The sequence below is a fragment of the Gadus chalcogrammus genome, chromosome 5 (genome assembly GCF_026213295.1).
Source record: "Gadus chalcogrammus isolate NIFS_2021 chromosome 5, NIFS_Gcha_1.0, whole genome shotgun sequence".
NCBI lineage: Eukaryota > Metazoa > Chordata > Actinopteri > Gadiformes > Gadidae > Gadus > Gadus chalcogrammus.
The window spans coordinates 17,913,098-17,940,415 of record NC_079416.1 but is presented as its reverse complement, the minus strand read 5'-3'; the positions used below and the strand labels follow the sequence as shown (position 1 = coordinate 17,940,415).

At 45.6% G+C, this 27,318-nt stretch overlaps 1 protein-coding gene across 2 annotated transcripts; it reads right to left on the bottom strand.

Moving 5' to 3' along the window:
• Positions 1-290: 290 nt before the first annotated feature.
• Positions 291-27,318, bottom strand: asap3 (ArfGAP with SH3 domain, ankyrin repeat and PH domain 3). Of its 2 annotated transcripts, none has more exons than XM_056590089.1 (26): positions 26,794-27,318; positions 23,705-23,777; positions 19,688-19,833; positions 17,910-17,984; positions 16,584-16,633; positions 15,583-15,706; positions 14,628-14,713; positions 14,056-14,131; positions 12,590-12,676; positions 11,998-12,107; positions 10,957-11,026; positions 10,554-10,641; positions 10,174-10,222; positions 8,951-9,117; positions 7,797-7,930; positions 7,558-7,649; positions 7,167-7,353; positions 5,988-6,073; positions 5,747-5,862; positions 5,349-5,416; positions 4,349-4,459; positions 3,514-3,724; positions 2,760-2,997; positions 1,977-2,211; positions 1,334-1,461; positions 291-932 (listed from the first exon to the last, which is right to left on the bottom strand). In XM_056590089.1, exons 1-26 carry the CDS (start codon positions 26,917-26,919, stop codon positions 812-814), a joined length of 3,054 nt encoding a protein of 1,017 aa, XP_056446064.1. In that variant the 5' UTR covers positions 26,920-27,318; the 3' UTR covers positions 291-811. The 2 variants fall into 2 exon arrangements, with proteins under 2 accessions (XP_056446064.1, XP_056446065.1); XM_056590090.1 differs by having other exon boundaries at positions 1,330-1,461; positions 26,794-27,314.

Below are 27,318 nucleotides of genomic sequence, written 5' to 3'. Positions count from 1 at the left end.
GGTCTGCCGTTCTGCCGGCAGGCAGACTGGTAGGCACCACTTATCCTCAGTCCCTGGGCACTGGGCAGGGTGGTGGGGCGGAGACGGGAGGAACTGGGCAGGGGAATGAACCCGAGTCCTCCTCCGCGTCGTCTGGCTCTGGCTGTGTCCTCTGGTTTCCGTTGGGCATGGTGATACAGCCGCTCTGTCACTTCCCAGCAAAGGGTGTGCCTTCGCCCCTCTGCGCGGCCTTCAGAAGGCCTCTCGTTGAGGTTGGCGTCTCCAAGGCTTCCCCCCCCACCCCCCCCCCCCCCCCGAGTTTACAGTTTATTTTATGTGCAGGTCGTAGATTTTTGGTTTCTGCTCCACCGCTCGCAAACACGCTTGTGTCAACATCGGTTCAAATGACGTTCTACCAAATCCCGGGTTATTTCTGTGATGAATACCATGTGACGGGGGGGGGAAATACCGCGTCACTGGTGCCCATTAGTATTTTTACTACTGTAAAACAAAGGTACAATGTGTGAGCCCAGGAAACACGTTAGGAAAATGGCTTAAGGTAGAGAGGTGCCTGGGTCAAACCCACTACTCTGGGTCGCCAGCAGAAGACTGTAGATCATTGTCCACTACGGCCAAAGCCCAGCTCGGTTTCTGGGGTTGCCTTCGTTTCTCCATCCTCGTGGAAAAAGCGCATTGGCACCTCAGCCAACTCCAGCATCCTGTCGCATACGTGTTGGAGTTCTCTTTTTTCGGGGGGGGGAGGGGGGGGGAAATTACACTCTCCTGCTTCAGGCGTTTTGAGGAAGCATCCCGGGGTCTTTCAGTTCTTCTCCTATTTGCTCATGCGCAGATATCTGGGGTCCCGGGGGGGGGTCCCCTCAGTCTCCGTGTTTGTGCACGTAGTTGACGGGGAAGGTGCCGCTTCGCGACGAGTCTCCGTCGATGTGGCCGACCTGGAGAGCAACAAACGCAAACCAATCCACAATCAGTTCCACTTTATCATTCAATCAAACTTTATTTGTATAGCACCTTTCATACAAGCAAATGCAACACAAAGTGCTTAATACAACCCCCCCCCTCCTCCCACAGCCACGACACACCCAAAGATATTCACACATGTAAAAACTATCCCCCCCCACCCATCCATACCCAAAGCGATAACTTTGTGAAAATAAATAAATAATTTCATAAATGGATAAATAAGTTGTTTGATTAAAAGCCTGACTAAAAAGGTAGGTTTAAAAATATCGACACCCCTTATCCCTTCTGAGAATCAATCCTCGGTAAAGAAATCCTCCTGAATATCCCCCGACTGCAATGTGGAAACAAGGGAGAGTGTAGTACACTCACCCACCAGTGGGGGTCCTCGGTGGCCGTGACCACGATCACCTCGTCCTTGAAGAAGGCCAGCTGCTCCGAGCCCACCGCCCGGCAGTCCACCAGGGCTTTGACGCGCTTCTGCCGGGGTCGGCTGCCAGACACCTGGTGGTGGAGATTCATTTTGTTTCTCGTGTTTTACTATTATGGCACACATCCACATTGACTGGGAACATTCACAGATTAGTGCGAGATTCATGTTGGGCTCGTGACTATGGGGAAAGATGGGCTGGAATATCTTCAAGTAGGCCTAATATCTGTTGAAATCTTACCAAAATAGGAGGGGCTAGGTCTGGCAGCCATATCAATGACCGAAAGGATTCGTGGTTCAATGTCCACACTATATGTACATCCTTGAGCGAAAATACACTAAAACCCCTACCGGCTCATTTACATTTCACTTGCAACCATTCCTGCACACACCGACGGTGGAGTCAACCACGCAGGGCGACAGCCAGCTCGTCAGGAGCAGTCCGGGTGAGGCGTCTCGCTCAGGGACACCTTGACACTAGCTAGGAGGAGCCGGGGATCGAACTAGCAAATCTAAAAACCAATTCACTACAAGACCGTCCAAAAGCGTCAAAAGCTACACGCTAATTGCCTGGGTCTGCGTCGCCTACCATAGCGTTCCTGCGTTGCCGTGGCGGCGGTATGGTGACCAGCGTGGGGGGGTTCTGGGCGGTGGGCGGGGCCGCGCTCGGCGTCTGGGCGGGCGGGGTCGGGGGGGCGCCGTTGCCCAACAGGCTGCAGTACAGCTCCTCACTGGCGGTGGGGCAGCTGGTCGGCGTGGCGACACACTTCCCCTGTCCCCCCGACCCGCTGCTGGTCCGGCGGTACGAGGTGGTCTTCTCAGAGCTGGGGAGGGAGGGGGGGAGAGGGGGGGAGAGGGGGGGAGGGAGGGCAGACATTAGAGACACATGATGAAGCTCTGAGGGGATAACTGAAGCCACTTGTAGAATAATAATAATAAAAATAATAATAATAATAAAAATAATAATAATAATACATTCAACTTGTATAGCGCTTTTCTAAATACTCAGTCGCTTAATAAAGTGAACACAGAATACAATTATTTAATAATAACGTATGTAAGTAAAAACAAAAATTTGGTTAAAATTTGGTAGCTAAAAAACTGAAGACTAGGAATAGTTCAAATGAGGGAGGGGAGAGAAGGGAAGGAGCTATGTGTTGAAAGCGTTCTTGAAAAGGTGAGTTAAACTTGTACGACTACTTTTAACAACAGATATTGGTTATCAAACCCAGAATCTTTCGGCTGGGGGGATCAAATGGGTCTTCTGTAATAATTTGTTAATATCGAACTCTAAAACTCCAGCAGAGGGCGATGTCGGGTCGGGTTTAATCCCTACAGTGTGTTTATAATGACAGTATCACTGTTTCCTCACCTGACGGGGCCGATGTGGTTCTGAGACACCGACTGGCCCTCCCAGGACATGGTCTGCCTGTGGCCCCGCAGCACCACACTCTGACCCTGGGGAGACCTGGGTGGGCGGCCCCCCTGGGTGTCGTGGCCGGGTGAGGGGGGGCTGGCTCTGGCCGGGGAGTTCTGGTAGACCGAGTGTCTGGGGCTGTGGCCGGGGCTCGTCTCCGGGGGGGCGAAGGAGAGCTGGGGGTCGGAGCGACCTGCAGGGGGGCCGAGAGAAGAGGGGCTGTGGTTGCTGAAGGGGGATGGCAGGCAGGGCTGCTCGAGTACGGACGAAATCATCATCACGAATACGTCGGTCGATAATATGGAGATCACGATTATTCAAACGATTCTTTTTGAGTTTGAAAACACGACGCATTTATTCAGCATTTCTCTCGAATGAGAACTGAGAACAAAAATACATGTCAGAAAAAAGAAAAAATACAAAAAAAAGGACTCAAATTTAAATAATGTACAAATATGTATCCAGCTGTCCTGCAACATTATAAAACAGCTAATGGATAAAATAAATATACTTACAAAAATCTTTTTTACCTCGATTATATTAAATTTGGAGATCGTTTGGCGCAAAAGAAAATCGAAATCGCAATCAAAATTTGATTAATCGCACAGCCCTCATGGCTGCTATGGAACACATCGCCATACTATGATACCACATTCAAAATGGATGATAAACAGAGCATTAGGCCCCCTTCTCCCCGCCTTCAGCTCACCTCTCTGGATGGATTTGACGGGCAGCGGCGGGGGCATGGACACCTCTGAGAGCGCGCTGCTGCTCGGGCTGGAGGTCTTGTACTGGTAGTCCACGTTCTCGTAGGTCTGACACGGCCTGCTGCCGCCGTTCACGCCGCTCCAGCGCGTCGACGGCGCGGCGCCACCAGTGGGAGCGGAGGAGCGATGGATCCGGGATAACCTGGGGCTCGCCTGGGCAAGGAACCAAGACGTTAGCACACGGGAGTGGTCCTCGATCCATGTATACTATACGTACATCCGTGTTTAAGTGTTTATTTATGTGCCCATGACTCTCATATGAATGAGAAATGTCAAAAAGAAACTGTGAAACTGTGTAAAATAAGTTCCCTGTTGGGACAACTAATTAACTACCTAACTATTGTTATGAGCGTTTCCATCAATCAGTTATATTTGTAATATTGGGAAAGCTAAAATACTAATTCTAAAGTGGATTTCTAAGTCTTGTGGCCCCTATGGTGATCCGGGAATCAAGAGCATATGCTAACAAGGTACCGCCAATGATTGTTTGGCTATAGATGTTAAGGTACAGCTTAGTATAAGAAGCGTACATACATCGATACACTGGCAGGTTGAAAACTTCCCCATGACCTGAAGAAAAGAACTACACTTTTGTCATAGCTAACCCTATAATGACACTTTGTTGAGGGTGGCAAACTAAACATGTAGAAGCCCTAAACATACTGATGTTTTGTGCTACCTGAAGACCTAAGTGAATATTTTGCCCTGATCTTTGCATTTTATATTGAGTCAGCGTTGGCTAAAGCTGTTTGTTCGACATTAGGTACAGGTCTTTACCCTGTCATCCAGGTCGTCCTCGCTGTCGTAAAGGTCCTGAGACGAATCGATCTCCCAGATGAACTCCACGTGGATCTGGGAGTTAAACTTCCCACTTTTGGCTAACTCCAACTGAAATCACATGCATTCCATAATTAAAAACTTTTAACAAAGAGTGTGAGGAAAATTGAAGCTTCAAGGCTAATTTTAAACCACTGCTTCTTCCAATACAATTTCTATATTCTTGAAAACGCACATCAGTTGTTATTTCAGACCGGAACAGCCAACTCTAAACACTGCAATGTTCAATCAATAAACCAAGACATTCAAGCGGGTGTGGTTGACGAGGACAGCGAGTCCGTTCAGTAAATGTTACATATGAGGGGGCGAATGAGGATAGTGTTCTCTGCTCATCCTCCTCTCAGCACAGGAAGTTATTTTAAGGGTAATGTGTCCGGTCATTGGAGTTCACCCCTTTTTTGTTTGAGGAAGGCAGGTCCCTCCCCTTCCACCCTCGACAAAGACTCAAACAGTGGCTTGCTTCCTTCCATTACACATAACCCCTCACAAATCATTTTGATTTGATGCATTGAATTGCTTAAGGCAGTGGTTCTGAAACTTTTTACACCACGTACCACCTCGCAAAATATTTGTCTCCCCAAGTACCACCATCATGACCAATGTTATAAAATATAACAAAATACAGTAGTATAGGCCTGCAGCCCTATTCAGCCACTTACAGCTCACACGGGAGGCATATTAACAATTGTATAACAACAACCTTTTTTGAAAAACCCTAATTATCATTAAAAAATTATACGACTAAAGAGAAGGTATTAGTCTGGGCAAGGAATCGGTTGTAAGATGACGTTTGTGATGTCTCCCAAAAATATATATATCTTTAAAATTTTTGGGGGGGGAATTCCTCTGCGTACCACTAAATAGCGCTTCGGGTACCACCGGTGGTACGCGTACCACAGTTTGAGAACCACTGGGTCAGATGCAAGGTAGAGTTGCTCACCAGCTCGATGGATTGCGTCTGCTGCAGCCTCTGTGCGATATCCAAGGCCGTCTCTCCGGATGTGTTTGCTAGGAGAGGCATAAAATCAACAATTTGAAAAAAGGACTATACCGATATAGGTGATCAAAACAACTCATTTGTCAAATTGACTTTGTGGTGATCCGATGGTTGTGCTCACACTAAAGAGCATTTAGTACGAGGTTGCCTGGCAAGAACGTCAACAACAGCAGCAGCACTTGGGCCATTGTGATAAGACCTGTGTGGCAATTCACAGGTTGTTTGTCAACCAAATAATGCTTTCCCTAGAGTGCTATATTGCTAGCATTAACATTTGGGGCAGCAAAGTAATCTTGAGACATGATATTGGTAACCAGTGTGTAAGCGTGTTCGCTGGGCACCTGTGTGCAGGGCAGCTTTCCCCTTCAGCAGCAGTTTGAGAGACTCAGGCTTGTGATGCAGGACACTGTAGTGCAGAGCCGTGTTGCCCTCTGCTGTCCTCTTCTCCAGACAGTTGCTTTGGAGAAACACACAATGTTTCGTACAGGGATTCTCATTTCGCCATAATAAAGGCTGGGGATAAAATACTTGGTGAATGAAAAGCTTTGTAGTGTGTACAAAAGCGACGCTTCGTGTCCCAACCTGTTCTGAATGAGGAAGTCCACCAGTGCCAGCGAGCTCTTCTCCTCCATGAGCACGGCATGATGGAGAGCCGTCTCTCTGGTGTCCTAACACAAACAGACACACTATACGGGTGAACTTCTGCATCTTATAGACGCACAACGCTGTCTAGCCACTCAATGAAACAGTGAGGGTGGGAGATATACAAACCGAGCGCCAGCTTACACACTGTATTGTCTAACACACTATATTGTCTTTCATGTCGAAGGTTTTATTTAAAAAGGAAAATAAACGATATGATTCGTTCTTGGTTTGTCATGAAATGCACGTGCGTCATTGTTGTGGTAGTGCTCTGCATTATCAGGTTTCCCAAGAGTGATCACTCACTTACAAAGTTCCCTTGGTGAGGATTTGCATCCTCTCTGTTGTTGATTGATTACTGAAATGTTATTTTTTCCCCAAACAAGAATTTATTTTGAAATAAATGGAAGGTGACAACTCTTCAAATAACATCAAATAAACCTTTCAAAAACAGGAGAGAGAGTGTTCTTCACAAATTGACAAATAAAATACACAAGGGAAGGGAGCCTGTTGAAGAGAGAGAGGGTGAAAAAAACACCTTGTTTTTGTGACTTGTTTCTCATGTTCTCAAGAGACAAGTTGTGACTCACAAGCTGGAATAACATCACACAACGTCAGTAATACGACAGAGCTGGCCTCACGTCGCATAGCAGGGAGTGGAAGGAAAGCGGACCGGGCTTGATTAAAGAAATAAAGACGAGCCGTAGAGGAATGGGAATGTAACTTGATAACATACAATTGAGGCAGTTATATCAAGTTGAGGAAATAGATGGCTTTTCCGATTGTTGTCACCAACTTACTATGTGTGTGTGTGTCTGGGTGTCTCTGTGTTTGTGTATGTGTGTGTACGCGCATGTGTGTGTGTGTGTGTGTGTGTGTGTGTGTGTGTGTGTGTGCGCGTGCGTGTGTGTGTCTGTGTGTGTGCGCGTGCGTGTGTGTGTGCGTGGGTGCTTGTGTAATGACTCTGTTCAGTGGAAATGTTATTCATAGCTCCGCAGTTTGTCATGTCGAGGTATTTCACCACAGATGGTTCAGTCTGATTCAGGCCCCGGCTGTCGCTCCAAAAAGGGGAAAAAGCATCACGGGCGCAGCAGCGTCGGTGTGTAGACGACGCTTTACCTTGTGTCCGTCGGGTAGCCTGAGGGGCTTGGCCAGGTCCTCCCCCTCGGCGTACAGCTGTAGAAGGGAAGTGATGTCACGGCCCCTGACGGCGGCGTAGGCCCGGCAGGGCTCGCCGCCGTCCTCCCGCCGTACCACGTAGCGCCGGTCCACGTACTTCGCCACGATGTACTCCTTCCTGGCGTTCCTGGGTTTGGGATCAGGTTAATCCGGGAAAAAACAAACATTTGAACTGGTGACCCTTTCAGGTTTGATGACCAAAATGAAAACATAGATTCAGAGATGGACGAATACTTTATTTATCTAACCCTAACCCTATTTATCCCGGAGGAAATTCAAGTCGGGGGGACTAACTCAACATGGAATCAACGTTAGTGGGGTGGGAACTTACATGTCACTTTGTGGGAGGGGCTTAACAGAGTCATTGGGGAGTCCCGCCTCCATGATCTCATTGAAACGTGTGTTGCCAATACTGACGGCCAACTGAGCAGAAGGAAACAAGAGCATTTAAGTGATTAATTGCTGCCGGGATGTTACGGGCATTTCAGCAAATGGAACACAAAGATGCTCGAATTAATTGGCTTTAATAAAAAGCTGGGAGGAGCAGCAATTCAAACGGCAATAGATTACCAGGAGCTCGGAGGTGCTGAGCACGTCCAGCGTGAGCGACTGGATCCTGGAGTAGTGGACCCCCAGCTCCCGGTGGATCCCAGAGCACTCGATGCACGTCAGGATGCCCAGGTTGGTGGAGAGCCATGTGGGCTCTGAGGTAGAGAGAGGGAGAGAGCGACGCGCACATAAATAGACAGAGATGGAAGGAGGGGAAAAATACATCAGACCTGGATGAAGACTAACTGGAAATCTCTAAAGCAGCGATCCTTAAAGGGGACCTATTATGCTTTTTCGACTTTTATGACCTATAAACGTTGTTATAATGATTGATAGTCATGTTTAACCACGCTAAAGTGTCAAATAATGACGTACATGCATTTCGACGTATTCCCTGCTGACGGTCTGGGGTGGCTGTGCAGAGCGCTAAACACTCGGGACACCGTTTGCGATTCACTTTTCCGGAAAATCATCTACGTAGAGGCACTCCTGCCGCGCCCCCATATGCCTGGTCAAATCTGCCCGCGCGCGCGCTTCAACAAAGGTAACCAATCACAACGGAGTTGGGTTGGCAGGAGGAGGGCGAGGGGGCGGAGAAGGACGAAACCGAGCGTTGACAGAGAATGCCGAAAGCGCCCAGATGAGAGGAAGAGTTTCCCGAAAATCGACATCGTTTTTTGTGTATGGTTAAACATGACTATCGATCATTATAACAACGTTTATAGGTCATAAAAATCGAAAAGCATACTAGGTCCCCTTTAAAGGTGACATATTATACCACCAGGTGTGAGTGTGATTAGCCGTTACAAGCCGTTTTGAAAAATCAGCCTCGCAACGTTTGCTACAGTCCACTGGGTAGGCTGGTTGACTGATCTATCCAGCACACATCTAGGTGGACACGCCCACCTGTGATGTCAGAAGAGGCAGATTTTTTAAAACGGCGTGTAGCGGCTGATGACACTCTCTGCCCCACACACCTGAAGACATAATATGTCACCGTTCACTTTTTCACAAACTGGTTGTCTTGCCGTCATTTTCCCCCCACATGACTTTGTCAAAGCACAAGGACATCATGCACGTCATTAAAACAGCCAGACTAGCCATAAAAACACCGTTACAATTCTTCCAGGGAGTAGGGACATTTAAGGGAAACAAAAGGCCTGTGATTGGCTGACCTGGGGCTCCGCAGTCGGCGCAGACGTCGTTGCCGGGCAGGTGGTGGAGCTCGGCGATGACGGCGCGGGACAGCTCCTGGAGCCCGCTGTCCTGTAGGTGGAGCTGGTCTCCGCCCAGCGCCGTGTTCAGGGCCTCCTCCTTGCTGTTCTGCAGCACTGACACCCAGCTGCACGCGGACACACACACACACACACACACACACACACACACACACACAGACACACACCTTTAAAGAGGGTGACAATTGATCATGTTTCCAATTCAAACATGGAATTGTGCAACGCACAATTCCGGATTTTGGCACGTGCATACAGGACATTACACAAAGACAGACACAGACACAGACACAGACACACACACACACACACACACACACATATATACACACACACACACACAACTGTGTGATTTTTAAACGTATCCTGGACATACTATAACTTCCTACTTTATTATTGCATCTTTTTATATTCTATGGGCTGCTGTAATTAGTGAATTTCTCATGTATGGGATGAAATAAAGTGCTATCTAACTTTAAAGAATGGGTAAGCAAGGAAAATAATTGATCATGTTTCCAATTCAAACATGGAATTGAGCAAGACACAATTGGTACATTTGTATTTTGGCATGTGCATACAGGACATTATACATACAAATATATCACTAAATGACACACACTCCTTCCTGGAGTTCAGTCGACAAACTTGTTTTCTACCCAATAACCATTTCCCGTTGGGATCATCCTGTGTCCTTGTAGTGTGTGCGTGTCCCAACAGGCGTGCTCGAAGATCCAGCGTTACTCAACAATCAAAGCTAAATCAATGACACTGAATATTAGTAGCACTCACAGCCTGCACAGTTCACCTCTATTTACTTAACTTACTTTTGTTCCTATTTGCCCGAATGCAAGCCGATGCTTTCATCCGAGTCGACTTCCATTGACTTTAGAAGCATGTCATTAAGGAGCAGGTAGGGGGTCAGAGACATCTTGCTCAAGGGTTCTCATAGGCACCCCCTTTCTACACTACACTGTGCATGGGGGTCACACCCAGTGCCTGATGACTGAGGGTGGAACCAACACCCTTACCCCGTCCACAATCCTGTCCCTCACTTCCTAACCTCCCCCGGAACCACACTGCTTCAAAAAGTAGTTACTTGCTGCAACGGTTGGAGATGACTCTCTCCAACCGCTGTGAGAGACGGAGAGACGGATTAGGGTTCTTACATCAAACACTCCTCCTCGTCATCTGCCTGGAAATGGTACGTACGATTGCCTAGGGGAACAGAGAGAGAGAGAGAGAGAGAGAGAGAGAGAGCGAGAGTGAGAGTGAGAGTGAGAGAGATAGATAGTGGCAGAGAGAGAAGAAATGTTTAGATCCATTGCTGTGTTATAGAACGGAAACACCGTGGGATGAAAATAAACGTTATTTAATACATATGTGGGGGCGAATGAGAAACGTATCCAACAAGCTTAGCTTAAAATAATCTTGGCACATCACGTTTTCCGGACTGCTATACATTCAGGATAAGAAACGTGTTTGGGGGGGGGTTCATGATGTTCCGAGGGGGTCGGGAGGTCAACGGTTAGGATTTAGGGGAACCTACGGGTGACCAGGTCAAAGGTCCTCCTCTCCTCGGGGTTGGCCCGCACCTGGCAGGTCAGCAGGTTCAGCTTAGCGGGCGGGCGGTTGATCTACACACACACAAACACACCGACACAGAGACACACACATGCATACACACACAAACGCAGACACAGACACACCTAAGTCAACTGCTGTGTTGTCATACCATAGCTTTCTGCAAGATAACAGGCAGGCCCGTACTACAAAATCGGAGAAACAGGATTTCGGCAATGTCTGTTTCTACCACCGTTGCTAGGGGGGGTGTTTGAATCCGGTTTATAATACCTGTTTGTAAGGTGGTATGCTGAAGACCTCCGTGTTAATCGTGCAGTGTAGTGTAGTGTGCTCCAGTGATCCACGTGGAGAGAGTAGCCTCCTCTTACCGTGCTGTGGGAGATGGTGAGGCAGCCGTATTTCACCCCACACTTCCTCTTCTGCCACACCTTCCTGATGCTGCACACCACCAGCGAAGAAGAAGAAGAAGAAGAAGAAGAAGAAGAAGAAGAAGAAGAAGAAGAAGAAGAACACAGGGGTTCATGAGAACCTCGTCCTGCAGATATTGCGACGCTGATGACGATAAGGCTGCAGTAGTGCACACACAAGAGTTTCCACCGTACGATTTAAATTTAATAAAATGTTGATGTAGAGTCCACGTCAACCTTTTTTATTCAATTTGAATCGTTTGGTGGACTTTTTTATTGAGTTTCAAAAGCAGGGCTGCGGACTGCAGTGACCCTCTCCGTGCCTGCTTACGTTTTTCCAATTTCTGTTTCCATTCCCATGAGAAAATGTGCAAAAAACCCATGGTTGTCTTAGTCGACCACATCCCCCAAGTTAACCACACACAATAATCTATATATATTGTGTATGTGTGTATATGGTCATTCGCACACACACACACACACACACACACACACACACACACACACACACACACACACACACACACACACACCTGGAGCGACTCAGTTAGCCAGTCTGCCAACAAGCTCTATAGCAGGGGCCCCCTACTGGATCACCCCCCCCCCCCATAATGAAGACCAGCTGTGCTGGAAGAAGTCAAGAGTTCCCCTCCTCTTTTTCCACGACTTTCCTACTACTTTTTTGCGATCTTCTCACAGCTCCCGAGAGAAAGATGTACTTTTCTTTAAATGCATTCCAATTTCATTTAAATCACAGCTCCGACCTGTTCTACGGCCTGACACCCTCACTGTTAAATTAACACTCCTATTCAGTCGTCCTTTAAGAGCAGTAACTCTGGTTAGACACTCGATTAAGTCCAGAGACCATTCCAAATTCCAAATAAGGCAACTGAGGACCATCGCAGAACAACAGACGCTAAGCAGTGTCGGGCGGCGCAGGTCAAAAACTAAAGAGCAACTCTCTGGTTTGGAATCGCTCGTCCGTCGCGTCGGCCTACCCACCCATCGCTCTTCTTCAGCAGGAAGCCAGACTTCTCCGTGCCGTACTTCTTGTTGCCCTGCGGTTGGTGAATGCTGTAGCCGTTCCCAGAGTTCTTCCTGTTCATGTACTCCTGGGATACAAACGAGAGATTTGGAGGGCAAAATATATTTATCGGGATGACGGCAGTTAAAAGGGATAATTCTGAGGTGCACAGTAGGAATGATTGACACGCGTTCAAACATGCATGAACTAACCCAAAGAATGGGTTAGTTAGAGCACCAGCCTTAAAACCATAATAGTCTAGACTGAAATACCGGCAAAGTCCATTTTATTGGTACAGCCCTTAATCACAGTTACAGTCTGAAAGGGAATCTAAGCCCCATATCATACAATACGACACCCCGTAAACCGAAGCCCACTAAGAGGCCAAAACCAAGTGAGGGAACCTCCAGGGGGAGATGCCGAATGGACAGATATATAACGGTAGCGAAAAGATATCTCCATAGTGCCTCCCAGAAGGCGATCGGAGATGCATCCGTTGCGCTGAGCAGACACTGATGAATGAACATTATTTAAGTGAGACCACGTGGGCGTGGTGAAGGTCCCCTCTACCTCTTTGCCGTCCACCTGCAGCAGCAGTCTGAGAGAGTCCCTGAGTTGGGACAGCTGCCGCACCTCCTCGTCCTGCTCCAGACGTACCTACACACACAGACACGTAAACACACACACACACACACACACGCAAACACATACACACACGCAAAAACATACACAGACACAGACACACACAGACACAGACAGACAGACAGACAGACAGACAGACAGACAGACACACACACACACGCAAACACATACACACACGCAAACACACACAGACACAGACACACACAAACACATGCACACACAGACACAGACACACACACACACACAGACACACACACACACACACACACACACACACACACACACACACACACACACACACACACACACACACACACACACACACACACACACACACACACACACAGTTAGCCCATCCAATATCCAATTTAGAATGAAACTTCAATAATTGGTTGGAACCACATATCCTGCAAAAACTTTTCCCCGCATCAAATTAGTTCCTGATGTGGCCTTTAGCTCTGGGTGTGGAGCAGAGATGCTTCATTGGTTCATCCAATAAGCCCAGCCTAATGCATGATGGGAGCAGCTCACGACTAGGGTGTGGAGGCACCCAAGAGAAAGGGAGGATTACAAATCAGCACAATCAAAGGGGAAGTCTTGTGCGACCGGTTCGACAACAGCACAATCTGGGGGGGATCAACTTATCAGGATAGGTCTTGAACCTCGTGTCTGTAAAACACAGTCCTGGTTGGAAGAATGTTTTGGTTTTAGCTCCATGTGGGCTGGGGCTCTGGCGTGCCCGGGCTAGTCGCCGCTGCCGCACTCTCTGCCATGCAGAACGAGAATATCCTCTAACGTCTCCAATGTTTGTTTCCATTATTGCCAGGTAGTACCGTATTTTAGAAAGACTTTGGAAAAACCGACAAATGTTGGGACACTTTGAGAAGTGGTTGTGGTTCTGGAAACTTCCGCAATGTAACTGAACTCCGCTCAGCTTGGGGCAAGTATTGAATAGTTCTGGTGTCGGTTCCTTAAACCTCAGCCTTTTGTAACAAGAGCAACAACAAGCCTTCCTGGCCCTCTGTTTTCCAGTTACTTCTGCTACAAAGCCAGGAAAGAGAGAAAGAGAGTGAATCAGTAAGTGTGTGTGATGCTTGTGTATGACGTCATCAGGATAAACATGGCCACAGATGTGTGTTGTGATAAGAATGCTGAGTCAGGGACATGGCCGATAACGGGGCCTGAGCAGCTGCAGGGAAGCATGACCTTTGACCTTCCAGTTCAGTAACTCTGATGACTCCAAAAATAATAATAACAAGTTTGATACCACAGCTCAGCACTGTAGAGAGCAGGTTCCTTGCTGCATGGGGAAATTTCCATCGGGTCTGCCAGAAGCCAGGTCGTAATGGTACACAACAAAGTATATATATATATATATATTTTATAACATTTACCGCGTGGACCGAGGTGGCCAGCTTCTCCACGAAGGGAGTTAGGTTATCTGCCGCTTTCAAACCATCCTGGAAGAAACTGAGAATGGGGAGAAAAGTGGAACAAAACAAAAAAGGATGATAGATACAGTTCAGTACATCAAAACATTTCCACAGTAATTCAGGGTTTGCTTTCACCATAACAAGACACTCACCAAACATGCCTCTCACAGAAAGCGGCATTCTTTGGTTAAAATTGGCAAATTGTACTCCTAGCGTGGAAACTGGAAATTAAAGCTGGAATCAGATGACTGAAGCTAGAAACCTCAACCGTTGCAAACTGCTGATGTGCAATTCTGAGCGAGAATCAAATCATTATAGTGGCCAAAAGGACAAATCCCTTTTTTTGTTTTCTCTCCATTTATGACCTATCCATCTATGACCTAATGTGAGATTAATGGTGACTTGTAAAAATAAAACTCCAGAGGGACATTTTTTTTGCGACGAATCATAAATCCCAGACTTAGTTGGCTGCAAGAGAAAAACAAACATGTGTAGGGGACGGAGAGGCCTGGGGAGGTTTGTTTGAATCATACCTGAGCTGAGCCTGGAAGTACTTTATGAGGCTTTGGAGAAGATCTGGGCCCTGTCGGACCTTCAGCTCTTGGATCTTCAGAAGGTACTACAAAATGAAAACACAGACGGTAAAGAAAATCAAATTAAATGACGGCGCTGGTCTGTGTAAAATAGTCAGAGTGATTTGCACAAACAGACACTTGTGAAAAAAGAAAGGGAAAAAATTCAATAAGCTTTTGTCAAAGTCTGTGAGTGAAATGTCCACTCCTTTCTGTATTGTTTAGTATAGCAAGCATCTGAAACTGTGTTTGACAGGTGTTGGCCACATTATATCAGGTCAAACCTTCCCATGACCCACCTCTCAATACAAATATTATTGATCAATTCATTCTTAAACAAAACAAAACATTAGCCTGCTCAACCCGTTATTGTGACCTAGTTTTGATAATAGGTACTATTTGGGGATTTTCAATTTCCTGGAAGGACTGACTAAGATATCATTACTCTTCATAAAACACAGTGTACAGGCAGATATGCGAGACTCGACTGCAGTTCCGCAAAGCAAGATATATGGGCCAGTGTATAAAGTCTTCAGCTGGTTTCAGTCTTCTGATTTCCGCCACTTTAACCCAGGGCCTGGGACCGGCGCTTATGGAGCATGACTCTTCTCCAAATGGTGACTACAATAATGTCTGCATGCAATAAATCTCCTTGGCATTTAACTGTTGTCACTTTGATCCGCACATCAAGAGGGAACGATGGTTTTTGCTAGTAGCCTTTGCCCTTGACGCAAGACCATGTTCAGTTCAGACACATGAATCTCATTCGCTTTCTCCATTGTTAAAAACATCCAACCACATGTGGCCAAAGCGGATGCCAGGGTTGTAACGTTGGTTTCAGACCTCCCAAGACCTCCTCCACCGCAGTCGTTCCGGCTGGTGGCGTGATGTTTTGCCTGGCACTGGATCCACCTACCTCACACATCTGCAGCTGGAAGACCCTCCTCTCCCTCTCCATGTCTTCTCCTCCTTCTGGTCCCTCCGTCCTGATCAGCCCCGGCTGCCGGCCCTTCTCCCGCCTCTCCTTCTCCAGCTTCACCCTGGCGGAGGGAAGGAGAGGAAGACGAAGAAGGAGAGGAAGAAAGGAAGGAATGTCAATAGGGAGAAAAGGGAAGAAAGAAAGAAGGGAACAACAAGGTTGGGAAAGAATGAGAGAGAAAACAAAGAAAGGGTGAGAGGGAGTAAGAAAGGCAGAGAAAGGAAACAACAAGACAGAGAGAATGAATGGACAAAAGTGAGAGGAAGAAAGACAAATTTAGAGAAATAAAGTGTTTGATTTGATCTACTTATGGAAGCTCTTTCCTTCTCCTTGCATGCAGGGGAGAGGGGAGGAATCGGATAATAAGCCTAAAAGTTATAATTCCCTCCACACAATATAATGAAGCACATTAAAGCAGTGCCCAAGTGAGTTTCAAATAATTTATTAAGTGAGCTTGTTCAGAAAACGGGCATTGGTTTAATTGACAAGCTCTGGTCTTGGACTCGACAAACGTGGTCTTGACTACAGCTCTGCAAGAAAAGCAAGACCCATGCTGTCACCACAGAGGCAAATCAACCAATAACAAAACCGACGCTTTAAGCACGTGCATGTTTCTGCGACTTCATGGCCGTCTACGCTTTACACTCCTGCACGTTGCAGAAAATATGCAACAGTGACCACTGGATTCACACTTTATAATGGGGTAACAGAAAAAGGTGTTACACCGGTCCGGTCACCACAGTACCGGTCCGTGGCGTAAAAAAAGGTAGGGGACCTCTTGGCTAGAGCACATGTGGTGCCTGATGATGTAACCGGCCGTACAGTTGACTTCCTGCGCCACACACTGTGCCTTTAATGCCATGTGTTGGAACCGTTCCATGGAGGGTTGACAAGTGTTTTGCGTTTCTCTTCGGTGACACATAAAGTTAACCACTCACATCTTCGTGTCGTACTCCTTCCAACTCTTCTCCATCTGTTTCTTCAGCTCCTGGTGGGAAATAGGAAGGGGGAAATTAGAAAAAGATGCAACAAAAAACAGAAATGATGATGTTGGGGGCGAGGTATAAACACAGAATCCCCACTGGAGGTCATGAAGACTTGGATAACCAAATAACCAGCTCATTCTTTTTTTTTTTGTCCTTCTGAGGTCTTATGTTGGGGTATAAAACTTAGGGTATAAAAGTTTTGCTCTTTAAATATTCAGCAATATTATCTGCCAGCTATTGGTTCACAAAAAGTTTGATGCTGACGAGGATGACTCCCATAATTAAGCAATATCCCACTCAAGGCTCTGCCGTTATACTTAAAATCAGCTGCGGGCCAAAGACAATCAAAGCTAGCAAGGCTTTGATTGCAATGGAACAACGACTGCACACAAGCTTTCTACTTTGTCTAGGTCTACACGTTACGGCAGGCCAGCTAATTTGTATCATGTAAATGTATTAGTACATTTCCATTTGTGTGCAATCAATGAAATAAGAGTCTGTTGAAAGTCACTTTGGTGGTGATTCAGAGCAGTTAATAGTTAATGAGCATCAATGTAATTTTTCGGTTATTAGACCAATACAGTTGCTACAATACCATATCAACATTCATGGAATGCCTCTTGTCCATTCAAATTACCTTGTCGGATCTAACTATAATTAATTGTAAATAATTAAAATGAGCACAAAACTTCATAGCTGAATATTTATCAACTGTTATTGACAGATTCACTAATTCATCAGAAAATGCTGTGCTATCAACTCCTATGTCTTGCTAAGTTTGCATGATGTCTTTATTGACCAGGTGCTGCTACAGTACAGTGATTGTTAGTCAGTGTGTAAGTCTGTGGTTACTGGAGCCTGATTGTACAAACTTATCAACAGAGATCCACAGGAGATGGCTGTGATACCCAGCTGGGGCTATCATACACAGTCACAACACTATCCATCTGGCCTTCTTTGCTCCTATTCATGGAATACTTCCTAGTAAAGGGTGGCTATCGTTCAATGTACCAAAAAGAACACTGTGTAAACTGTTACTACGGTTAACTTCTACTGACTATGTTTCTCCCCTGTGTTAAAGTAAAATACGAAACACAGACTTGCAAACATTTCTGTTGCATCTCAACCAGTAGCTGCAGGTAAGTCATTTAAAAGAAGGGTTTATATCCACTGTTTCAACACGAGTGTACTTTCCCACTTCGCTCCCTTGACCGACATCAAGGGGCGAGCCAGCAGCAGGTCTGTGTATGTTAGTGTGTGATAGCAGCTGGCCCTCACCAGCCTTCCCTCCCTAGTCTCTGTCTTCAGGACGTTCTCCAGAGGGAATGCCATGATGTTGTTGAGGTTCTGCACCTGTAGAGCAGCGGAGGACATCAGTGTAATGAGCATTCACTATTTAGCATGCACTCATATCCCAAGCGTTTAATAGATACGTTTCATTAAGGAGCAGGTAGGGGTTGGCCATCTGGCTGGCGCGCACGCACGCACGCACTCACGCACGCACACACACAAGATTATGAGGTCTGGGAAACCATTCATGTAGGATTTACAAAACGGTGAGTCAGCGAGCGTTTTGAGGTTTACGAAATTAAACAAAATAAAACACTGCAATGCAAGAATGTCTAGAGGAGTATGATTCAACGCCTCAAAGTGCTTGCTGGCCTCGCGACGGGATTAGTGTCAGACCACAAAGTGGTTTTCAGCACATCCATGCGGCATGATGCAGAGTCATAAAAATCAAGCAGCTTCCCGAATGTGGTAAACACAAAAATTGAAAACACACTCGTTTGAAGGTCTCTTAGCCTCTGCCAAACACTCACACACGGTTTACATAACTGTAATCAGTAACTCTAGAACCAGGGATAACGTATCCTGCCCCCTTGACCCCCACTGTGATAACGACAGAAAGGGTCTTCGGTTGTGGTTGTGACGGGATAAGACAAATGCAATCGTTTGTTGCCTCAGCCCAGGTACACCTCCATGGAAGACTTAAGTGAAAACAATATTTAACCTAATTTTACAAAAGTATATACAGACCTAATTAATATAACTGATTAGCCCATGTCAGACAATATTACCCACATTGACTTCTGTTGAGTCTGACTTTTGACTAAGCACCATGATCAGAATAAGCGAGTATTACATCATCCCAGTTTATTGACGACGTGGATAACACTGGGAGTTTCCGCAATGGTTCACACTGGCCTCGTATAACTAAAGAAAGCGGTCAACCTAGTTTGTCAGGAAACATCGATTTATGGGAGGAATTTGGCTGCGTTGGTTTTGGTTGGCCCCCAAAAGTCTAGGGTAGGGAAAATCCTGCATGTTTGACCCTGGGACGGACATACAGACCCACACACAAAGAGATTAATTCAAGTAGCAGTACACACACTCGATTACTTTAAAAATCCTATTCTGAGTTTCATGAAAACACTTCCTATTCACACCCCCCACATAGGAAACGATCCCCTGTCAGACCTCGACTGAAACCTTCCCAACGGCAGGGGGGGGGGGGGGGGGGGGGGGAATCCACCTCCTCATTCACGCAAGGAGGTCCGGGATAAATTAACATCGCCATGGAAACAATTGGTAGGTGGGTTCCGGACTCCCCCGGATTTAGAGCCTCCAGAGGAAAAAGCGTGCAGCTGTTGAAAAGCCACTCCCTGTACAGCAATAGAGCCATGCGCACACACGCCAAACACACAAAATGAGACAGATTTGGGGGTCTCCTGCCACAGAGTAGCACCTTAGCCATCAGCAGTCATCTCAACAGACCCATAGACACACATAAACACACACCAAGAGCCAAGCAAAGGTGATTGAGGGTTTCATATTATGGTTGCAGTAAATCCGACGCAAACGTGTGTGTTAGTGTGTGCGTGTGTATTTGTATAGAACTTGCTGCTCAGGTTTAGTCAGCCAAGTGTGTGAGCTACTCAAATAAAAGTTCAGAAAATCTAATCGCTGCAGATGCCTCCTTGAGGAAGGAAGCCTCCACTGGCCCTTCCTTCCTCCCGTAGGGGTTGTGTGTCCTGCAGATCGTCCTCACTCCTCACCAGGTTCTTGAAGAGTGCCGTCACCTCCCTGGTGAACACGGCCAGGTTCAGGAAGCCCGTGGATACCTCGTTGTTGTCCTGGATCAAGTGGCTGTTCCCCAGGTTCTCCAGGACCTCTGTGTACTGCTCCTTGTTGTCAACGTGGGCTGAGGCACACCGGGGAAAAACAAATGCATTTGGTGTTGGGCAGTCCGTCTGTAGAACTGTGTTCCCTCTTAATGGGATGTGTCGATGTTTTGAGGATTTTTCTCAGATTTCAAACCACTGACCGTAATGGTTTGAAATAGGACAAACACCCATAGTAGATTGAGATGAATACATTTTTAGCATTTTGGATTGTGTATAATAGCTACATCTCAAACTCCAGAAATGTAGGTATGTTATACGATGAATATATACATACCGTTAACAGAAAAGTAAAGACTAAAATTGACACTCGTATAGATGGGGTAAAAGGGGGGTAATTGTCATGTCTGGTGGTGAAGGAAGAGCACTTTGATTAAAAGTCCCCTGGCAAACACAGTCCAGCCATGTGTTCTGAATGGGGACCGGGTTGCATTCATTTTGGGTGAGGGAACAAAGAGAGACTTGTTAGTTTGCCAGGCTAATGTTGATCCAAATCACAAAAGGTCCCTTTCCCAACTTGGGGTCCTGACCCCCAATGTCCCCTGTGTGTGTGTGTGTGTGTGTGTGTGTGTGTGTGTGTGTGTGTGTGTGTGTGTGTGTGTGTGTGTGTGTGTGTGTGTGTGTGTGTGTGTGTGTGTGTGTGTGTGTGTGTGTGTGTGTGTGTGTGTGTGTGTGTGTGTGTGTGCGTGCGTGCGTGGGTGTGGATATCACAACAAAATATGCCTTGGTTTGGTTGAATAACAAATGAAAGACAATCTCCCTCTGATGGCTGGCCTGCTATTACACACACAGTACTGTAGAATCTAGGCCTGTTATTACATACACAAGACTGTACAATTTACGACCCAAGGAAGTTGCTATCTGAAACATGTGTTCTTTGCACAGTTTGTGTACCGATAAAATGAAAAGCTAGTAAGGGAGTGCGACTTTTATATAGGGAGTAGGTGTAGAGAAGTACAGGGAGCAGTGGTGAGTCTAGACCACATGCAAAGCATCATGACTGATTGAGGGGTTCAACTTCAGAATGAGAGAAGGGGGGCGGCCTAGCATTACTGGAACTGACTTATACGTTTTATAAAGAGATTCAGTTTTGTGATTAGAACTCTTTGTACTTCAGTAATGACAGCCGTGGTCACGTGTCGATTTTTGTTATCTTTTTTTCTTGTTCTTAGTTATCGCTGACCCATGTTCGGCTTGGCTGAATGATGATATCTTTCTTTCAGTTTCATCTGTGTGTGTAAACTAGTCCATGGTCAAAGTACACTATACTTTACTTTATAGAGTAGCAAATGTGGGGGTCATGTGACTAGGAAATGAGAAGGAGAGAGAGAGAGAGAGAGAGAGAGAGAGAGAGAGAGAGAGAGAGAGAGAGAGAGAGAGAGAGAGAGAGAGAGAGAGAGGGGGAGAAGAATAGAGACAGAGAGAGCAGGGGACAGGAGAGGGAAAATACGATTTTACTAATTGGTTCTACTCATTCTACAGTACAACCTATCTAAACATCTCTCTATGCCTCACTCTGGGCAGTTGGATATATGACTCACAATTCTTCAAAAGATTACAAGCTGAAGCCTGGAAATGAGAAGCAGACCTTGGAACCACAACAAAAAACACTTTCAACTGCTCTGCACTCAATTCAATGACTAGATTATCCAATTGGTGCACATGGATATTAGGGTTGGGAAAAATAATCGATTCTTCGATGCATCGCGATTCTGTGTAGAACGATCCCGATTGATTCAGACAAGTTAATAATCGGAACAAATAATTATATATTTATTATTAAATTTGTTTGCCTCCTGAAACATTCTGTTCGACAGAGAGAGAGAAATTGAGTAGTTTTAAAATTATTTCAAGTATTGGCCAATCTGATTTGTCTGGACGCGATTGCGATTCAGCCTACGCATAGCATGCACGCAAACTCACAGCCAGACACAAGGACGACCAACAAGTTCTTATTCTTATAATTGACTAAGAGCAGCTTTTCCTTTAATGACATAGAAGAGAAAGATTATCAAGAAAAGAAAGCTAAATCTGTTTATTTTTTTCCTACTTCCGTAGTGTGTTGTAATGCAAGCTGCATTGATTATTGCATTGTTCATAGAAAGTCATATTTGTGACAAAAGCTTTTTCTCTAATAAAATATTAGATGAGGTAATTAATCTGTTGATTTCTTTAATGATCATCACAAAAGTAGGAAGTGATTAGCAAACCCAGTGTAGCAAATTCAGATTTTTTTGGAAATCCTGCATGGAAATGTACATAAAAAAAAATTGCTTCGAGATGCATCATTAATAATTTTAGAATTGCATCGTTGACAAGACAATCGGAATCGGAATCGAATCGTATCGTGAGGTGCCAAGAGATTCCCAACCCTAATGGATATACATCAGGAGTATAATGATAACACGTATTGTATAATTATTATAATATAACAATCCAAAACATCTCCAACCTAAACAACAGATTAGGTTGTTTGTATAGGTCGTCCAAAACGACTCGTATTAATGTTTTTAGCCACCACTATCAACTGTTCGAAGAAACAGCAATAAATACGTTAAGTATGTCAAAGTCTTGCCGAAACCAAATGGATGACATTTTAAAATAGTTTCGGCATTAAAATGTTTCTCGATAACATTTCTAGCAATACGTATGAATGTTATTTACGTAATATGAATGTATATGATGTATAAGGATGCCCCAGGGACCCTCCTTACCAGGAACACACAGTGTTTGGCCACTGTTGAGTTGTCTGACTAAGGATGCCCGAACCACCACATCTGACTCCTTTTATCCTCAAGTAGCACACCAGTTGCATAAGCTAACAAACAAACAGCACTCACAGGTAAGCAAATTGCTAGCCTATGAGGAGACTTAAAGATAAGTCACAAGTTTCACCTTGTAAACAACTAGGAGCTGACAAAAGAACAATAGCACTCCAAGGAAACATTCTGAAATCCTCCTTCTCACTTCCCCCTGGCCTCTCTGCAGTTCATATTTGTGGTGAACCACAATGGAAGAACATGGCTGGGTATTAAAACAACAGCCTCCTACATCACAAACACAGTTACAACATAAGGCACAGAGGCTCAAATATCACAGTCGTATTCTTGTTTGAACAATCCCTAGTTTATGGGTTTACCTGAAACAGGGTATCTGCAGGTTTCAGCAAGTCAAATTTAAGACTTTTTAAGACCTTTTTAATACCACCTTGAATGAAATTTAAGACCTAAAACACGCAATGGTGGGGGGGATCCCGCTGTATTATAACCCAAGCATAGCATGTGTGTCACTCAATGAGACTCATTCATCTACCCATTGTCGCAGACTAGCTAGCAAGCACGCAGATAATCGTTTATATATGCAGCTAGCAAGAAAGAAGCCTCTCTACATGTCCTTCCTGAAAAGTCCCACGAGAAAAAAATAATAAAAAATTTCCTGCCCCAGCATATGACCAGCATATGACATTTGTAATGAATCTAAGACTTTTCAAGGCCTTAAATTTAGAAACATGAATTTAAGACTTTTTAAGGATTTGCGGACACCCTGTGAAAGATGTTACCTGGTAGGATATGGTGGTCAACAACGCAAGGCCCACAGATCGCTTGACACAGGCACAATTCAAGGCCACCACATTTATGGGCCAAATTCATAAGGAAAATATATACCCTGCGTGGACCTTATGAAGCCATATAAACCATTTTAGAACAAACAGGCCGGATCTTCTATAGCCCCAGTCACAGAAAAAACACTATATGAAGTAACTTGATGATGAGGTCATCTAAAGTGTTGTACAGTGCAAATACATTTGAACATCCTTATTGACCCAATTGGAGTACAATGTGAACAAAGGCATGCAACATATATTTTGTTTGTTGTGTGCGTGGGTCTTACCAAGTCCAGAGCTGTGTATAGCCTTGATTATCTTCTTCATCCTCTGCAGAGTTGTCTGGTCCAGCTCCAGGCACTGTAAAGCACATGCACATACACCAATTATTCTCCATCAAAAGGCGTTGCAAAGTTCAACAGATGAGTCAGCACTTGAAAGCAGTCCAGCCTGTCAACTCCATGTGCGATCACATCATCTTATACACTGAGTGGGTTGCACCAACTGGTCTTTACTAAGCCTAGTCTTAACGGCCATGTCTGTCTTTAGAACAAACTTTAAGTCGGCGGCACCAATCAAACATACGCCTAGTCTTAACTACGCCCAGTCTTAGCGATGCGATCGTTCATGTGAATGCCCGCGCCCTACGTTGTACGTTGTAAGGATAACGTTACATTCTTGAACGTCTCCTGTGTAATTTGTCATTCATGTGCAACATTACGGAGGATTGAGGCAGAGAGAAGGCCGCTGGATGGACATCGATATCTGAAAATGAACAGAGCTTTACAGCCAGCACATGAACACCCTGACTGACCAACGGTCCAAAGTCATAACAAACATAAAAAGCAGTTGAGACTTTGTGTCCGCCGTTTATGACATCTGGTGGCACGTGCAGACCTCCCCATTTTGCCAACTACGACCCTGGATGTATGAGACGCACCATTGTGAAGCAGTTTAGTAGTTGCAAGAGAAGCCGCCCAGACGTTGTCTTTACGCCTGCTCCTGATTAGGTGTAAGAGTAGATAGTGCAACCGGCCTCAATATTAGTTTGGATTTGGAATGACAAGTTACGACCGTCCTAGTTGAAGACTAGGCCCTGTTGGTGCAACCAGCATGTCTGTCACCTCCGATTTCCTCTGCGCTTCCTCACACCTGAGACAAAACTAGTTCTAGTGAAACGATGAAGGCGTTTGTTGTTTAAGTCGATGAGACTTTATTTAACAAGTCAAATAAATACCACGCATTAGGTTATTTTGTACACATTGTATCCTATTGTCTGCCTTTTTAAAGCGGCACGTCAGGGCTGCAGTTTGAATAATCAGAACAGGCACTGTCAATTTAGCCCCACTTAAATAACACAATGCACCCATCCCAACGTAAGCATTTATAGTACCACTCAAACCTGTTCCATTCCCCTGAATAACCCAGCTTGTTTTGTACTAGGCCCACCGCCCACCACCGTTACCCCTTCCATACATCCAAAATGGCTTTAAAAGGGTCTGTAATGTCATCACAAACAGATAACCCTTATACTGGTCTTGTACCAGTTGTTTCCACATGCCCCAGTCTCCGGCCAGTTCACTCCACTCCTTTAATGTCACTTCTTTAATTAAAGAGCAGGCTTGGTGCCTTATAGACTTCCGATAACACAGGAAAGAAGTGATTTAGAAGCGAGACAGGTCTTCACGGCCTCAGAAGATGGTCGGATTAAGGTTGGATTATGGTTGGCAGACGAAGGGATTAGAAAATAAATAAACAGAATTGGAATTAAAGACCTTGGTATCTGGGAGATTGCAAAATCAAACTTGGACAGGCACATCATTCATTCAGACAGACACATGACAACACACATAGACATCCCAGTCGTACAGGGTGTGGGACTTACGGGGTGCATGACAGACACTCTGGTGTCATTGTGGCCTCCTCCCTATCCTCGCATTGTCTCTTGCACCAACAACACGTCATGCTGTTGCTGTGTGTGTGTGTGTGTGTGTGTGTGTGTGTGTGTGTGTGTGTGTGTGTGTGTGTGTGTGTGTGTGTGTGTGTGTGTGTGTGTGTGTGTGTGTGTGTGTGTTCCTGTTTAAACTATAAACTCAGCCAGCTGATGTCACAATCAGTGCATGTTCGTTCCTGGTTATTGAAACCCATGAAATAACATCTCCTCCATAATGCCTTTGTCGTTTCTAGTCGTTGCTTCAAACAGTTAACTTAACAGGGTTAACTATCTACAATGACTTTTTCCTTCCTCCTCTCTTATCAGTGGCTCTATGGAGGGACATGCACCCGTGTGTGTGTGTGTGTGTGTGTGTGTGTGTGTGTGTGTGTGTGTGTGTGTGTGTGTGTGTGTGTGTGTGTGTGTGTGTGTGTGTGTGTGTGTGTGTGTGTGACCATCTGTCTATGCACATGTGTAGCATTCCAGTCCTCCCAATGTCATAGCTGCAATTCCAGCTATGCATTTTCCAGTGTGATGCCACCATTAATAATAAGAACCATATTACTACAGAATGACAGATCAACACAGAAATCTATTGATCCCACTATTTACATGTTGTGATCATGGAGTCAGAAATACTGTGGATAAGGAATAGTCATATTCCTTATCCATAAATGCTATTAAACATATATGCTCCATGTTTCTAAATTGTGTTAGGGCACAGATTTGTACATTGTACAGTATTTTGGTCCAAAACATGGCTTCTGTCCACAATTGACTGCTAATATCACTTAACCATGGATGCATGTCCAGGCAGAACCATAAAGGACAAAAAAAAACCATAAACACGCCAACCTGGAAAGCTTGACCTCAAACTTCAATCAGTTTCAGCATCCTAGTTATACGCTAGTATAACTACATAATAAAGCCTACTGCCGGTTCATTTGAACGTGTGTGTGTGTGCGTGTGCGTGTGCGTGTGTGTGCGTTTGTGTGTGTGTGCGTGCGTGTGCGTGTGTGTGTGTGTGTGTGTGTGTGTGTGTGTGTGTGTGTGTGTGTGTGTGTGTGTGTGTGTGTGTGTGTGTGTGTGTGTGTGCGTGCGTGCGTGCGTGCGTGCGTGATTGACTGCCGTCAGTAAAAACGTCTGGTTCAACAGTGACTTACAGGGAAGCTATGGGAGCTATGCAGGTACTCTGGCCGTGACGACTGTTCAACCTGCAAGCGGGCATGTCTATTTGTTTAAGCCAGCTATCGCGTTATCTGGAGTTCGTTTTCGTAAACAAGAGGCCAGCGTAGCCTTATATAATATTACACTTGACACATCCTGCTTTTCGAAAAGTTAGTATTTGTCACACACAGTGTAGCCTACAGTGAGAGGGCATGCCTCAGGTCCAGCCATGTTTTAGACAGGCGATCAGACAAAGGTGAGCGCTCTTAACGTTACCTCCTCTACAGCCGAAACTGTGTTCCGACAGTCGCTCATTTTGGACTGAAACGTGGATGTCCCCGGCGACGCCAAATCCTCATTTGTCAGATGGACGAAATCCGAAATGCTTATTCTCTCCGGCATCTTTTGGTGTTACGTTGGCACGGTCTTACTGCGTGGAAAAGTTCCTTAAAAGTTTCATGCACTCATATTCCGATTGAAGAAAAAAAAACAGCACGCTCCGCTCTCCCCCCGTGAAATCAGCAGCCAGCGAAGATACTCTGTGTGTCTGATATCCACCTCTGCAGCAGCTGTGTGTAGTAATGCGTGATGCCTGGAAAGTTGACTGGGCGAATCGTCCTGACTGAGGTTCGGTGTTCCTGTTTGAATGTGTGCGTATACGGTGAACTTGTGCGCGTGTGTCCGCGCGAGCCCGCCTGGAGGGAGGGAGGGAGGCAAGAAGGGAGCGATTCCATCATCACGTGGGAATGTTTGTACTTTTTGGCACACTGAACAGAGAGAGAAGTAGAGAGAGTGCATTTC